The sequence below is a fragment of the Typopeltis vanoorti genome, chromosome 4, assembly GCF_054136105.1.
Source record: "Typopeltis vanoorti isolate ZY-2024b chromosome 4, IOZ_Tvanoo_1.0, whole genome shotgun sequence".
Classification (NCBI taxonomy): domain Eukaryota; kingdom Metazoa; phylum Arthropoda; class Arachnida; order Uropygi; family Thelyphonidae; genus Typopeltis; species Typopeltis vanoorti.
Window position 1 is genome coordinate 58,423,244 of NC_143552.1, and position 15,949 is coordinate 58,439,192.

The 15,949-nt window shown below is 37.0% G+C and overlaps 1 protein-coding gene across 1 annotated transcript in view; it reads left to right on the plus strand.

Moving 5' to 3' along the window:
* The first annotated feature begins 4,869 nt into the window (after window positions 1–4,869).
* COX7B (Cytochrome c oxidase subunit 7B) overlaps window positions 4,870–15,949 on the plus strand; it is a 59,413-nt gene continuing 48,333 nt past the window's right edge. Inside the window, exon 1 of the mRNA XM_090391206.1 lies at window positions 4,870–5,020. Coding sequence (XP_090247332.1) covers window positions 4,972–5,020 — 49 coding nt within the window. The 5' untranslated portion in view covers window positions 4,870–4,971. The remainder of the gene's footprint in view (window positions 5,021–15,949) is intronic.

A 15,949-nucleotide genomic window follows, 5' to 3' on the forward strand; every position in this document is an offset into this window, starting at 1 on the left:
TGATGTTTTGGCAATCTTTGCAATATGCCCTTTAAACTTAAGTTCTCCGTCCACAATAACTCCCAAGTCTCTTGTATCATCAATTTCCTGCAGTTCAATTCCGTTAATATAGTAAACAGCATGCGATGTCATCCTCCCGAAGTGCATCACCTTACACTTAGCCACGTTGAACTGACAGCCATTTACCTCAGTCCATACCGTCAGCCTATTTAAGTCATCCTGTAAAATATCCACATCATTTGAATTGATTATCACTCTTCCCAATTTTGCATCATCAGCAAACAAGTGGATATTTCCATTCAAGGTATTTCTAATATCATTGATGTACAAATTAAACAATAGAGGACCAAGAACTGAGCCCTGAGGTACACCACTAGTCACTTGCCTTTTCCTGGACTCAGCTCCTCCGTAAACCACTCTTTGATATTTGTCCGCTAGTCATCCTTTAATCCAAATCACCATCTTCGGATCCAAACCCATTTGCTCTAATTTATGTAACAGAGTTCCATGTGGAATCCTGTCAAAAGCCTTTGCAAAATCAAGCAGTATCACTGAGTAAGGATTTCCTTTATCCAACTCCACTGTTACTTTATTATAGAACGTAAGCAAATTACTTAGGCAAGACCTACCCTTCACAAAACCATGTTGCCCCTTATAAAGCATCATATTGCTGTCCACCCAGTCCTGAATTCTAATTTTAACTAATTTCTCCAAAATCTTAACCACCATTCCAGATATATTGATTGGTCTATAATTTGCAACCTCAGTCTTAGAGCCTCCCTTGTGCAATGGAACTATTTTCCCCTCTTTCCACTCTATTGGCACTTTACCAGAATTGAGGCTTAAATTAAACATCCTGGTTAGAAGAGTTGCTAATTCTCTTGCACATTCGCGTAACACATGGGCTGATATGCCATCTAACCCAATGGCAGTGTTAGCATTAAGGTTCGTTAATATATTAAGCACCTCAATTTCATCTATCTCTATACTCTCATCAGTCAATGGCACATCTGACACTGCACTATCACTACGAAGATGGTACACTTTTGCGAAATGATCACTAAGCAACTCAACTATTTGACTAGCTTCAGTAATTTCCTTACCATCAACACTTTTTAAAGTAATCTTTCCATGGATATTCTTCCTTTTACTAGCCACATAGCGAAAGGACTCTTTAGGGTTTCTTTTGGATTCATCAGCTAGCTTCCTCTCATAATTAGCTTTGGCTTTCCTTACCATACAGGTTACTCTCTTTGCCTGTACCTTATATTGCTCATTGGAACTCTCATCACCTTTTTCTTTATACGTCTTCCACAACCTTTTCTTTATCTGCAACTCCTGTTTAATAGTATTAGTCATCCAATTTACTCCTACTTGATTTCTCCTTCTGACTCTGGGAATACAGTCTGATACAGCTTTCTTCAAATACTCCTTGAGAATCTCCCACGCACCATCAACATCTCTCACTTGAATTTCTCATGCCATAATACAGCTGAAAGCTGACTTCTCAGCTTGCCATAATCACCAGCCTTGTAATTCCACATATACCCATTCTTAATAGAATATTTAGCACGTCTTTCATTCTCCCAGGTCAAGACCACATGATCGCTTTCCCCAAGTGGAGACATTGTAACTAAATAACTTATTGATATGTTCTCCGATGTTATGACCAGATCTAACACTCTAGAATTTCTTGTCCCTTCCATCACATGCTGTCTCAGGTAATTATCTCTTAACAATTGTATAAACTCCATTTCCTTTGTTCCTTGTGACCATTCCTTCCCCCAATCTATGTCCCCAAAGTTAAAATCCCCCATAATAATTACTTGACCTTTACTCATCGTGCTAATTTGCCAATACATGCTATCTACATTCTCCCTTATTTCCCTTGGATTATAGCAACAACCAATTACATATTTCGCCTTGTTAATCTCTATCTCATATCAAACAGCCTCTAATGAACTGCCCTCTACATACCTGTCACAGTGAGGTATTTCTATCTTTTTTGGCTTTAATGTTTCGTCTCTCATTAATAAAACCCCTCTCCCCATTCTGTCATCTCTGTCCTGCCTGAAAATACTGTACCCCTTACATTCAATCCCAATAACTATATCATTCTTGGTTAACTAAGTTTCGCTAATTCCTATAATTTTTGGCCATGTTGTACTAAGTAATGACAAAAATTCTTCACACTTATTCCTAATACTTCGAGCATTAGTATACATAAACTGCAATACTCCCTTCCTCCCATAATATCCCTGTGTGCGAATTACCCCACTCTGTATACTGTTAACATTCTGCGAACAATTAATCCCAGTTTCACAACGATTAATGACCTTAGCACTATTACAGCTGACTCTATCACCTGCCTCCCCAGCAAATCCCATTTCCCTGTTTTTGACCCTTTACTCTGTCCTTTATCAATAAATATTCTAAATGCCAAGCTCCTAATCCATTTAAGTGCAAACCATCTCTCTTAAAATACTTCTTCCTTTTAGCAAACTCATCCCAGACATTCATAAAATGAATATTCAGTTTCATTTCTTTGCAAAACCTTTTACACAATCTGGATACCATTCCATTTACTATAATTGCTCTTCTGTTCATTTCATCACAATCAAATCGTGGTAGCACACTCATTATCTTTCCACTCTCACTCTTTGCATTCATTGCTATCATTAAATTCTTCAAATCCCGTCTTACAGAAAATCTTTCGCTACGTAGATCATTCGTCCCTATAACTGCAATAATCTCACTCACTCTATCTTTCTGCAATTTCACAGCCCCAGTTATATCCTTTATCTTTGACCCTGGATAACACACTTTAATTACTCTACCATCCTTCACCCTTAATTATAGAATTCCCATACAGCACAACATCTTTTTTGTTTCTTCTTAACTTGACATCGTTTACTCCCACTGATGCTTGTTTTTGTTCCTGAACCTCTCTCACTTTCTTTAGTATATCACTCAGCAATATGTGTGTATCTATTTCTGCACTATTTATTCCGTGCTCATATTCACTTCTGTTATTCTCATACTTTGTCATTCTTAATCCCCCCATACTTCCTATTCCATAAAAAACATTAGAACATATTGGAATTCTAAAAGGTAGATTATACAATTTGGTCTGATCAAAATTATAAAATATATTACAGTCATTTAAAAATGTCCGTTCATTTGTTTCAGGAGAACTTGCACAACACAGTCTACTCCACATGCTTCTATCAGATACATTGGAATATGGCTGTATAAAACATGTATGTTCCCTATGTGACTGATGGTAGCTAACTGCGAAGTCTTGATGATCACTTAAACACATAATGGAATATGGACCTGACTCAATAAAGATCTACAAAGATGGCTCCCAAATGGCAATTCTGGGAGTGGCGTAATGATCTATGGCTCTCATAATATAGAACTAGAAACAACTAACAGTATTGGATGCAACACTCATACCATGCAGAATTAATAGCCATTAACACAACACTGCAATATTTGGACAAACAAAACCCGAAGAAGTTTATATTTTTCACATATTAATTAGCAGCCCTTCAAGCTATTAAGAACTAGCCATCAAGAAATACTTAGAGACATAGCAAAAAGCATAAACAAACTACATAAGGATTCCGAACTAATCTTCCAATGGATCCAATCCCATGTGGGATTAAAGGGAAACGAAACTGCAGATGAAGTAGTAAAATTGGCCGCAACATCAAGTGATACCATAGATTTCGATCTTCTTAAAACCACTCAAAAAGAAAATATAAAAATCAGCTAACGCCTTTTTATTCCCGTATACGGGGAGTAGGCGAGGCCATTTAGCCCTCTCTAACTTTTTGGAGACTGAGTGGGCAGTTCAATCTCCACTGGTACCAATCAGAGATAGATGGCCCAAGTCTATCACTAATTAAGCGGTACACAGTGAAGAGAGACGGCTCGAATGTGCCGCCATCTCGTGGTCCCTAACCCTAACACAATATATTTAATGTCTGAAATAATGTGGTTCTACGTTCGATTTTCTTGAGTTTACGGGACGAAAAACCCGAGTTTCCGGGAGGAAAAACCCGCTTGCCCGTGCCAGAGATCGACTGACTCGGGAACCAGTCGAAAGAAGGCTTAGAAAAATTTCCTCCAGTAGCCGACTAGATTCGAAACTAAGTCTTCCTTCGTGCGGCCAAGCGCCGTGGTATGCAAACGCCAAATCCACTGAGCTACACAGGCTCTAAAAAAAAAAAGAAAAGAAAACATAAAAAGAACAATTCTTCAGGACATGACTCACCACTGGTTCTCAGCGGAAAATCCGGAGCTATCATCAACTTTAAGTTTAATCGCAGTGCCACTACCATGATCTCTTGCCCAGGGTCGTCCCTAGGAATTTTGCTGCCCCGTGCAGTAGTATTTTGCCGTATAGTCGCCCGGGGTTATTCGTATAGTCGCCCCGTGTAGCATATTTTGCCGCCCCTTCTCCCTTATTTTTCGTATAGTTTATGCCAACTTTGCCGCCCCCCAAAAAAACTTTTCGCCCTGTGCAAATGCACATCTTGCACCGTCGGTAGAGCTGGCCCTGCTCTCGCCTCAAGACCAATCAAGTTTATCAATGGCATAAAAGTCTTCCCCACCTGCAAAATCTGTAATATCGAGGAAGCACCACCAATGCATTTGCTAAACTTTATGAATATTTCCAAATGTGAACTCTATAAAAACCCAGAAAAGGTGCTGTATAAAACACATGAACTTGACCTCTATGATCTGGTGTACCATGGGATTAAAAAAAAAAGATTAGATTTAATATACATATAATAATACATATAACAAACAATATCATAAGCTCCAGAGTTCTTCGAAATGATGACGTCAAGGATTGGGAGGCGCAGTTGTACTACAAGAGGTTATTAAAGTCGTTTGTTCAGGATCAGTTTATCGGATATATCATATCTTTTTCTTATTGAAAAGAAATATAATAACAGGATGCTCAGTAAGGCTCTTTTGCCAAAAAGAAGTGTTTTACATTTCTTACGTAAGTTGTAGATTATATGAAAAATATGATTATATTTCTTATTAAAAAATAATAATAATAGGATGCTTATAAGGCTACTTTTCCACGCAGAGGTCATCAGAGATTTTCTGCCCAACTTATAATGTTATTTGGAACACAAATTACACCGAAAACCATGAAAGTATTTGAGATAGTGATATATTATGAGAGTGTATTTAACGTTTTGGAGTATAGGATCTGTAGTGCCATTTGAGAAGATAACGCAGAGGCGGTATTTTGCTTACACACACATTGCCGTTATTAGAGTTAGATGTGTTTAAAATTAAGAATTAGTAAAGAATTCAGAAACCTAATAAACTACTATGATTTAATCGGTTAAAGATGATATAACATGGAAAAGCGGTAGTGGTGCAAAGTAATAAGTATAAATGGAATTGATTGGTCGTTACACCAAAATCAATAATTATATGCAGAACGTATTCTCATACTAGACTACGTAAAAAAAAAAAAAAAAGAAAGAAAAATGTAAGTTTAATGTAGAAAGTAGAAATTTATTATTTTTTTTTTTTGTATTTTTCCCCAAATGGATATGAGTGAGTGCACTGCATTTTCCTGATGTTAGACGCATCAGAAATGAAAGACGTTTTTGGCAATTAGTTGGTATGACTTGGCCAAAAATTATATGCATTAGTGAGACTTCATTAACAGAAGGATTAGTGACACAGAGAGAGAATACAGAATTTTGTTTTGAGAAATGACAGGGAGAACAAGATGAAGTATTGCTGATGATGGCATTACTTCCTGTGTGAAACCTATTGTTGGTAGCAAAATTCTTGATACCAGCAAAGGTGGTTTCACAGGAGACTGTAAAAGAATCATGAGAGGTACCATGCTTGAGGCTGTCTAGTGTGAAATCAAGTTCAGCAATGTCACTTTTCTTCCAAATATCTTGTTTTTAATGTGATTCTGCATTTGATGCCATCTGTTCACTTTCCTAATCTTTTCCAGAACTCATATCTGTAGTCAGGACTGGATTTAAGGTTGTTTGTGATCCTATACTATATCTTTTAAGAGTTTTCACTCTATCAAACAAATTTTATCTGAGGAAAGTTATCTATACTGAGTCAGAGGTCTCTCTTGTAATGTCAGGTCCTAAGCTATGGCTTATGACCTGACTCCGGATTCAGAGCCACTTTGCAACGAGTTGCCTGGTGTTGCACTACCCTACCCCAGTCCTGAAGATACTTTCAGGCTCAAACTTTGTTTGCTCACACTTGGATAAAGGATTAAACTAAGCTTACGATGTTGACATTCAAGAAGATTATTCCCATGTTTTTTATTGATTACTATATCTACAATAATGCATTTTCTTCTCCTGTTTCATCATTATTGCTTGAATATAGCATCTTTGTTATTCAGAAAATTCATCTGTTCTGTTTTGGTAACATGTATTATGTCGATCTGGTACCTCTTCAATTCTTCTGCTAGTTTCGCTTATTTTCTGATGATGTTTTTTATATTGATGTACCACAATTGAATTCTGTTAAAGTTAAGCTGCAGTTTGTTTTAGGAGCTGACTTTTCACTTTTTGCCCTGGTTTCCTGCTCTGTGATAATTTATGCCTCATGATTGATGTCACTGGAAGAGCAGTCAGTCATGTGGCATTGCACTAAGAAAGTATGATACAGATAAGAAAAACAATATGAAGTTTAAAAAAAAAGTACAACAAAACAGTTACAAATTTTGTTAGATTTCAACCAAATTGACATCAGTAATAAAATTTAATAATACAGAGCAGATGTCACATAATGTCACATCTACTTATAAACACAGCAAACACTTCAAGATAATTGCTTTGTGATGAGACTGGTTTAATGTCACAAGAATACAGAGTGAAACTAGAACAGAAAACTGCCATGAAGTACAATGTCCAAGTAAAGAAATGCCAAGAATAACCCTAATACAAATATTAAGAAAAAGTAGACAAAAACTAACATTGGCAACAGAAAAAAATTCCAGTGTCATCAATATCAGTAGTAACATCACTGAGAAAATCAGTTTAAGAATGCAACATAACAATCTTGGCTTATGCAGACATCAAAAAAGGAAAAAAAATAAGTTTTTCAAGCAGTTATTTGTAAATACTGTATTGAGAATAATACAAACAAAATAAAAATAAGATACAAAACACCAAACATATCAAAATAACACAAGACCAGATAAAAAAATAACTACAAACACTGACCAAGAACTAAAAATGCAATACCAAACATTTCAATGTTTGGTATTGTATTTTTGGTTCTTGGTAATGAAAACTTTTGAATCTAAACTAACCTTTTGAAGTCAGAACCATCATAATCACTATTTCTACAGAAATAAAAATAGCCACAAATAAGAAAAAGCCAATACCAGAAATGTAGGAACCAAGAACCAAACACCTGTCACCCTTGGAAGTGAAACTGATGTTTTAAAGTTAGTAAAATAACATAATGCCTCTCTTATGGAAACAAAATGGCTACAAATAAGAAAGTCAATATCTTAAACATGAAGCAGACACCTCTAGCTTTGTGGACTTTGAAAGCTGCCCTCTCCTTTAGTCAGTAAAACTAATCTAACCAGTATAAACATGCTTTAAGAAAAATAAACACAAAAAAAGCAAGATATCACATCACCTTTTGAAAAACAAAAATTGATTAAAATAAACATATCACGCTACAAACAAAAACATGCATGAAAGAGTACAATAAACCTATTTGCAAAAACACTACCAAATAGCACTAAAAAATTAATAGATGAAAAAAAAATTAAGACAAATGAAATTATAGTCATCAAGAAATTATTATTATTGTACCAGTGCCTCCATGGAGTCTGAAGAATCATCACAGAGACCCAAACTATCCACACAATCTATCATACCTTTCCTTGTACCCATTAACAGACCATTCACAACTGACTGTTGCAACCCATTCCACTCATTCACAACTCTCCAAGCAAAAATCTAATCCTCACATCCCTACTAACCACACCTTCATTCAACTTCCAAGGATGACCTTTTGTTCTGGCCCTTCCAGCCAAGTGCTGAAACATTTCCGCTGCATCAATCCTATAAAACCCTTTAAGTAATTTAAATGTTTCTGTCATATCCCCTCTTTTTCTCCTATCAACCAACTTTTGCAATCCACACACCCTCAATCTATCTTCATAGGAAACATTCCACAGACCACTCACCATCTTGATCACTTGCCTCTGAATCTTCTCGACTGCTTCCACATCCCCAAGAAACTTTGGAGACCAGACTTCAGCACAGTGATCCAGATCCTATATATACCACTTTTTGATATCTGTCCAGTAGCCATCCTCTTATCCACCTAACTGGTGTCATCCCCCATTTCTAATTTGCATAAGAGAGTTCCATGTGGTATTCTGTCAAATGCCTTTGCAAAATCCAGCAGAATCACCATATAGCCATTTCCTTTATCCAACTTTGCTGCTACTCTGTTATAAAAAGTTAAATTACTAAGGCATGACCAGCCCTTCATGAAGCCATGTTGCTCCTCATACAGTATCATATTTTTATCCACCCATTTTTGAATTCTCTTTTTGATCAATTTTCCAGTACTTTTACCATACACATGAGCTGCTGATTGGTCTATAATTATATTGTTTAATCCTTTATCTAAGTCAGGAGTCTTCAATGCATGGCCCGGGGAGCTCTTTGCCATGGCCCACCGGCTATTTGGAAAAAATAACTACTTAACATTAAAATGTGATTAAATAAAAAATAATTTCAATGAAGCCCGCAGGCCACTAAGCTATACTGCTGTATTTAGAATTGTAAGATGCTTTCCAGATTCACAAGGAATGCTGTGCATTTGATACTTTACAGAAAATAGTATAAAAATAAATATTAAATAGACATGCGTCTTCTCTACCAGCGCCAAGTGGTACTTAAGTACCAGTACTAACGTCGTGGGTAGAAGGCTGAAGCAGTAGTTCATTTGAATGTGCTGTCTGGTGTCTTCCAGATACATCTCGAAGGTTCTCGATACTTCGTTATTTTCATATAAATACAAGAGGATCTCATCCACAATCAGTCAGTCGTTAACAGTGTGGTATTCATGTATAAGCGCACGAAGGTTCGTCGTGTCAGCCATAGCCTGTTGTGGTTTTATGTTGCCAGACTTTTTTCATTAGTGTGAGACATGTTCAGGGGATGATAACCGTTACACGCGGATTTTGAATTATTTTTTGAGTTTGCCTTCCATCACTACGGCGTCTACGAGTAAAAAGCGTAAATCAAGTGATTCGTGTCAGGTTTTTAATGAAAAGTGGACCAATTTGATCTTTGTGCTGATCAACGATAAGCCAGTGTGTTTAATTTCTCGTGAGTCAGTCAGTATCAAAAGAATACAATATAAATTGACACTATGAGACAAAGCATGCATCCGGTTTTGAGCACCTTCAAGGGCAGCTTCGTGTGGACAAAGTGAACCATCTCCAAATTGATTTAAAATGCCAGCAGCGTACATTTAAAAGGCAGAGGGAAGAGAGCGAAGCGTGCTTCAAAGTAAGTTAATAGCTGAAAAAATTGCTAAAAAATCAAAAGCTTTCTTGGATGGCAAGTTTCACTGCTGGGGAAATTCTGTGCCCAAATAAAGAAGTGTTTAAAAAACAGAGTTTGTCTGGGGTGACTGTAGCACAACGTGTCAAAGAACTTTCCAATGACATTGAAGGAACTTTAAAAAAAATGGTCATCTGAATTTGTCATATTCACTTGCTTTAGATGAGAGCACAGATGTGAAGGATACAGCACAACTGGCTATCTTTGTGCATGGCATTGATCAACAATTCACCATGGCAGAAGAACTGCTAGCGCTCGTACCTATGAAGGGAATAACGAAAAGCACTGATATTCTTGAAGCTGCCAAGAAAATGCTCCAACATTTCTACCTCAGCTTAACCAACCTCGAGAGTGTGGCAACTGATGGTGTCCCTGCTATGGTGGGAAAGAACGAAGGGTTTGTTGCACTGCTACCGAAAGAACTGGAGCTAGAAGGAAAAGATTTCGTCCATTACCACTGTTTAATCCACCAGGAGAATTTGTGCCAAAAACTTGGATTTGAGAATGTCATGGAAGTTATTGTGACTGTCGTCAACATTATTAGGGCAAGAGGATTGAATCATCATCAATTCCAAGAGTTTTTGACCCAAGCGTGCGAAGCGGATCATGGCGATGTGGTTTATTATAGTGATGTGTATTAGTTGAGCAGAGAGAATGTTCTTAAAAGAGTCTTTGACTTAAGGAGCGAAATACAGCAGTTCACGTGCAAACCAAGGGGGGAAGCCGATCGTGAAATTCAAGATCCGAAGTGGATGAATGACCTAAATACGCGGCTACAATCCAGAGATCAACTGGTGCACACTCTGTTTGATCACATCAAAGCTTTTGTGGCCAAGCTCAAACTTTGGGAGACATATCTCGCAAAAAAAAAAAAGACTTCACTGATTTTCAGCTTCTCGCTGAGTCCAACTGTTCATCTCTTGATGAATACGCAACAAAATTAGCCGTGTTGCGAAGTGAGTTCGAGGAGAGATTTAGTAATTTTCATAACCAACAGTCTTCTTTAGATTTATTTTTAATGCCATTCAGTGTCAATGCTGCCGAAATGCCAGGCTCAGTACAAATGGAGCTGCTTGAACTCCAAAATAACTCTTCTTTGAGAGAAAAATTATTCAATCTGCCCTTGCTTACATTTTACAAAGACTACATTTCTGAGGATGCATTCCCTAATCTTCGTTGGCATGCTTTGAAGATGTGCGCTTTGTTAGGAAGCACACTTATGTGAGCAGTTCTCCAGAATGAAATATGTGAAGTCCAAGACAAGAACTCAGATTACGGACCAACATCCCAAGAATACTCTGCGCATAGCAACTTCCAACATTGATGCCAACATTGACAAGCCGGTCAAGGAAAAGCATTGCCAAGTTTCTCTTTGATATTGTAAAAAATGAATGTTTTCTTCATTAAATTATCTTTTTTCAAGTATTTACTTTATTTACTTATCATGAACCCGACTCCTACCTACGCTCTTAAAGCTGAGTTTGTTTATTTTCATAGGATTTTATGTAAAGTATCAAATGCACAGCATTCCTTGTGAATCTGGAAAGCATCTTACAATTCTAAATACTGCAGTATAACTTAGTGGCCCACGGGCTTCATTGAAATTTTTAATGTGGCCCGCACTGTCTGAAAGGTTGAAGACAGTGCAGGCCAACCCTGATCTAAGTGTTAACAAACCAAGTTGGCATGTTAAATATCCTCCTGATTAGACTACTTATATATAGAGGCTAATGACTTCATATCATTTGCTTTAGTGTTCCATAATAAGAAATAATGAGTTGATAATATGCAAATAAGAAAAGTGAGAAAGTAAAAGCAGTGAGTCTGTTGGTACAGTATGGAGCTGAGATAGAGAGCTATGATTGTGAATAAGTCAATGTGCAGATTGTGCAGGAGGAATGGTGTAGAGTTTATGGAGTGAGTTTGATGAAAGGAAGGAAGGATTTATATAAGGTGGATAGCTTGCATCTAAATGGATTTGATGTCAGTGGTCATTAGAAAGTGTTGTGCAGAAGTACAAAGTCAGGAAAACTAAAATATTTAGGGGGTGGTGCAGGTGAGTGGTCCCAGCAACATACAAGTTAGTAAGTGGGAGAGTGATCACATGATGCAAAATGTAGCACCGCAGGTTAACTTTAGTCAGCTAAGTAACACATGGTGTGTGTGTGTGGGGGGTGGATATTGCAGTTAATGTGTACTAATACTAGAAGTATTCGAAATAAGGTCGAAGTTTTTGGCATTGGTTAGCACAACTTGGTCAAATGGACATTGGCGATACATATGATTGACTAAGGATATCATAGGAGAATGCAAGGGATGTAGTGTCTTCAGAGAGGACAGAAGGAACAGGACAGGGAATAGGTTTGCTAATGATAGCAGAAGAATTAAAGCCAAAAAGAGAAGTACATCAGGGGGACAGGGATTCAGAGGCTATTTGATATGAGATAGAGGCCAACAGGACTAAATATGTAATTGGTTGCTGCTATAATCCAGTACATGGGAGAATGTAGATGAAAAGAATTTGCAAATTTGCATGATGAGTATAGGTTGAGTAATTATTATGGGGGATTTCAACTATGGGAACATAGATTGGGAAGAGGATGGTCACAGGTAAGGAAGGAAATAGAATTTATACAGCTGCTGAAATAATCACCTGAGGCAACATGTAATGGAGGGGACACAAGATTCAAGAGTGATCTAATCATTGCATCAGAGAACTAAACACTAACCAATCTAGCTACACTGCCTCTGCTTGGAAAAAGTGATCATGTAGATCTTGATCTCTTGATCTCTGAGATTGCCAGACATGCAGAATTTTTTTTATTAAGGAGGGGTTTATGTAGAATTACAGTGCAAGCAATTATGACAGGCTGAGGAGATGGCTTTCAGCAGAGAAATGGCATAAGAATTTGGAGGGGGAGAGATGTTTGGTGCATGTGAGATGATAAAGGAGTGTTTGAAGAAAGAATATCTCAATGTATACCTAGAGTCAGAAGGATAAATTAGGTAGGTGTTAACAGGAGTTGCACACAAAGAAAAGGTTGTGGAGAGATTATAAAAAAAAAGTGATTAGCATGCCATGACCAGTATAAGGTGCAGACAAGAAGGGTGATCGGTGTGGTAAGGTGGGGCCAAAATTATGGGAGAAAGCTAGCTTATGAGTCCAAAAGAAACCCTAAGGAGTTCTTTTGCTATGTGGCAAGTAAAAGAAGGAATGACTGTGGAAGGATGACTTTAAAAAATGCTAATGTGGGAGGTAATAGAAACAAATAGTTGAATTACTGAGTAAGCATTTTGCAGGGGGTGTACTATGTAAGTGGTTACATTGACTGATAGGAAAATAGAAGTTGAAGAAATGGATGTAATCATAATATCGCAGAACCTCGATATGAACACAGTCATGGGATTTGATGGCATATCAGCCCACGTATTACAAGACGGTGCAAGAGAATTAAGAGTTAATCTGATCAAGCTGTTTAAGCTTCATTAGTGGGAAGGTGCTAATTGAGTGAAAAGAGGGCAAAATAGTCCCATTGCATAAAGGAAACTTATGAGGCCATTTGGTATCTCGGATATTGGAGAAATTGGTGAAAGACAGAATCCAGGACTCGATGAAAAGGAATGATACTCTTTAAGGGACAACATGGGTTTATGAAGAGTAGGTCTTGCCTTAGTAATTTGCTTACTTTTTATAATCAAATGACAGTGAAGTTGGATAAGGGAAATGGCTACTCAGTGATATTGCTAGACTTTGCAAAAGTATTTGACAAGATTTCACATAGAACTCTATTGCATAAATTGGAGCAAATGGGGGATGGGTATGAATTTGGTGAATTGGATTAGAGGGTGTCTGATGGACAGATATCAAAGTGTGGTTTATGAAGGAGTTGAGTACAGGAGAAAGCAAGTGACCAGTGGTGTGTATCACAAGGCTCAGTACTTGGTCCTCTTGGTTTAATTTATATATCAATGATATAGGAAATGATTTTTTGACAGGAAATATTCAATTTGTTGATGATACTAAACTGGAAAGAACAATGGTAAATGAAAGTGATGCAGAGATCCTGCAGGAAGACTTAAACAGACTAGCAGTATGGGCAAAAGTAAATGGTTGCCAGTTTAATGTTGCCAGGTGTAAGGTGATGCAATTTGGAAAGAGATCAGAAGCTGTGTACTATGTTGATGGAACTAAACTGCAGGAAACTGATGAGGCTGGAGACTTGTGTAATTATGGACAGGGAGTTGAAGTTTAGAGGTTATATTGCAAAGATAACTAAAACAGCACATCAGATTACATGGTTGTTGAAGACATTAACAAGCAGGAAAAGAGAAGTTATTGTTCCCCTATATAAGGCTTTAATAAGGCTGCATCTAGACTCCCAGATTCCATGGTGAAGTCGGGAAGAGGATCTAGAGATGAGTGATAATTGTAGCAGGTCTGTGGAATGTTCCTATGAGAATAGATTGATGGTAGGCTTCAGAAATTTAGCTGATAGATGAAAAAAGAGGAGATATGATAGAAGCATTTATCAAGGGTTTTTTTTACGATTGTCACTGAAGACTTTTCATTGCATGGCAAGAGGGGAGAGAGGACAAGGAATCACCAGTGGAAGTTGTGTAAGAATGTGGTTAGCAAGGGTGTTAATGATATCAAATAAGACTAGATTTTTTGCTTGGAGGGTGGTGAATGGGTTGCCAGAGGTGGTTCTGGGTACTTTATCAGTGATGAATTTAAGATGTATGATAGGTATTGTGTGAATGATGGCTAGTTTGTAAATAATGGATCTCCCATAATGTGTTCTGACCCCCAGGGAGGCTACCTTAATAATAATAATGCACACCATGCTTCCTTTTGGATGGGCATAATGCTATGCATTATGGGAGGGTCACTATCCAGACCAGTTTCAATCTTTCTCATTAGTGTGAGTAAGATCCAGGAAGTTGCTAAGGTTGAATTAATGCAGAAGTCACATTTCCCATATAGAAATACTAAAAAGGTATACATTAATCCCTTGATTAATATGCCCCCTATTAGTGCATTTTCGATTAGTGCGTCATTTTTTTTCAATATCCAAATTTGATTAGTGCACCTCTAAAATTTGATTAGTGTGCCTCTAAAATTTGATTAGTGTGCCTATATATACATCTTAAAAATTAATGTTACAGATTTTAAAAATTTTCTATCTACACATTTTTATGGCTAACTATTTTAAAAAATCACTCGCCAGAATGAAATAATTTAGTTACCGATTTAAAACATTTTACAAAGTTATTTTTAATGGTATACTACACTACTTCCATGTATACTATGTTCCAAATTTTTACCGCCAAAATTTATGTCGTCTGCTATAGTACGCCCACAGATTCGAGACCCTTTGACACTTCTGTGCATCTCATAAAAAGGAGAATCCATTCCGATAATAGGGTAATCAATCCGTCTTCTGGGATGAGTTGTTTATTATCACACGTCGGAAAATTAACTTCTCTTTTATGATCATTGTAGTTTTTAAAGTGGTAACTATTTTGCTTGTATAACAGTTGGGAAATTTTATCTATAAAGCACGTGATTTCGCGTGTTGGCGACCAATTCATGCTTCCTTCATTTCTTTCTTCCCTTCACTGATAACGTCCAAGAGTTAAGTAAATCTCATTCTGAAGAATTGAGTGATTCCGACCTGCTAAATTTAGATGCACAGCAGGAAGATCCCGAAGAATATGAAGAAAATTTAACCACTGATAGTCAGCCAAAAGAGATTTCATAGAAACAATTTGAAAATATTTTTGTACAGTCGAAGTTTTTAAGCAGCAATGCTTTGAGGCTGACCCTGATGAAGAGAGAAGCAGTAAAATTTGCAGAAGAGTAGAAGAGGCAATAGGGCCATACTGTCGGTTGTATGAAAAAAAAGAAACAAAATGCCCACCAAACTACGTTAGTTAGCTCAATTCCTTGTTAAGAAGTAGAATAATAAATTTATATTCTGAATATGTTTTATTGTCTTTCAGCTTAATGGTTTTCCTTTAACTAGACCCTGAGACATACCTTAATTCTTTTATAAAAAAAAATTAAGGGCCAAAAAAAAAATCTGAGGAACGAATTATATATTAGTGCATTTTCAATTAATGTGCCTGTTTTAAAGAACGCATTAGGCGCACTAATCGAGAGATTACTGTATAACTTTATTATTACAATATTCTCTATCTTTGATCTAGGACAGCGTTTCTCAAAATTCAGATATCTGCGTACCCCTTAAATTTTTATTATTACCAAGTATCCCCTTATCAAAATAATAATAAAGTATATTTGATTGTAAATGTCTATTTTATTTGGA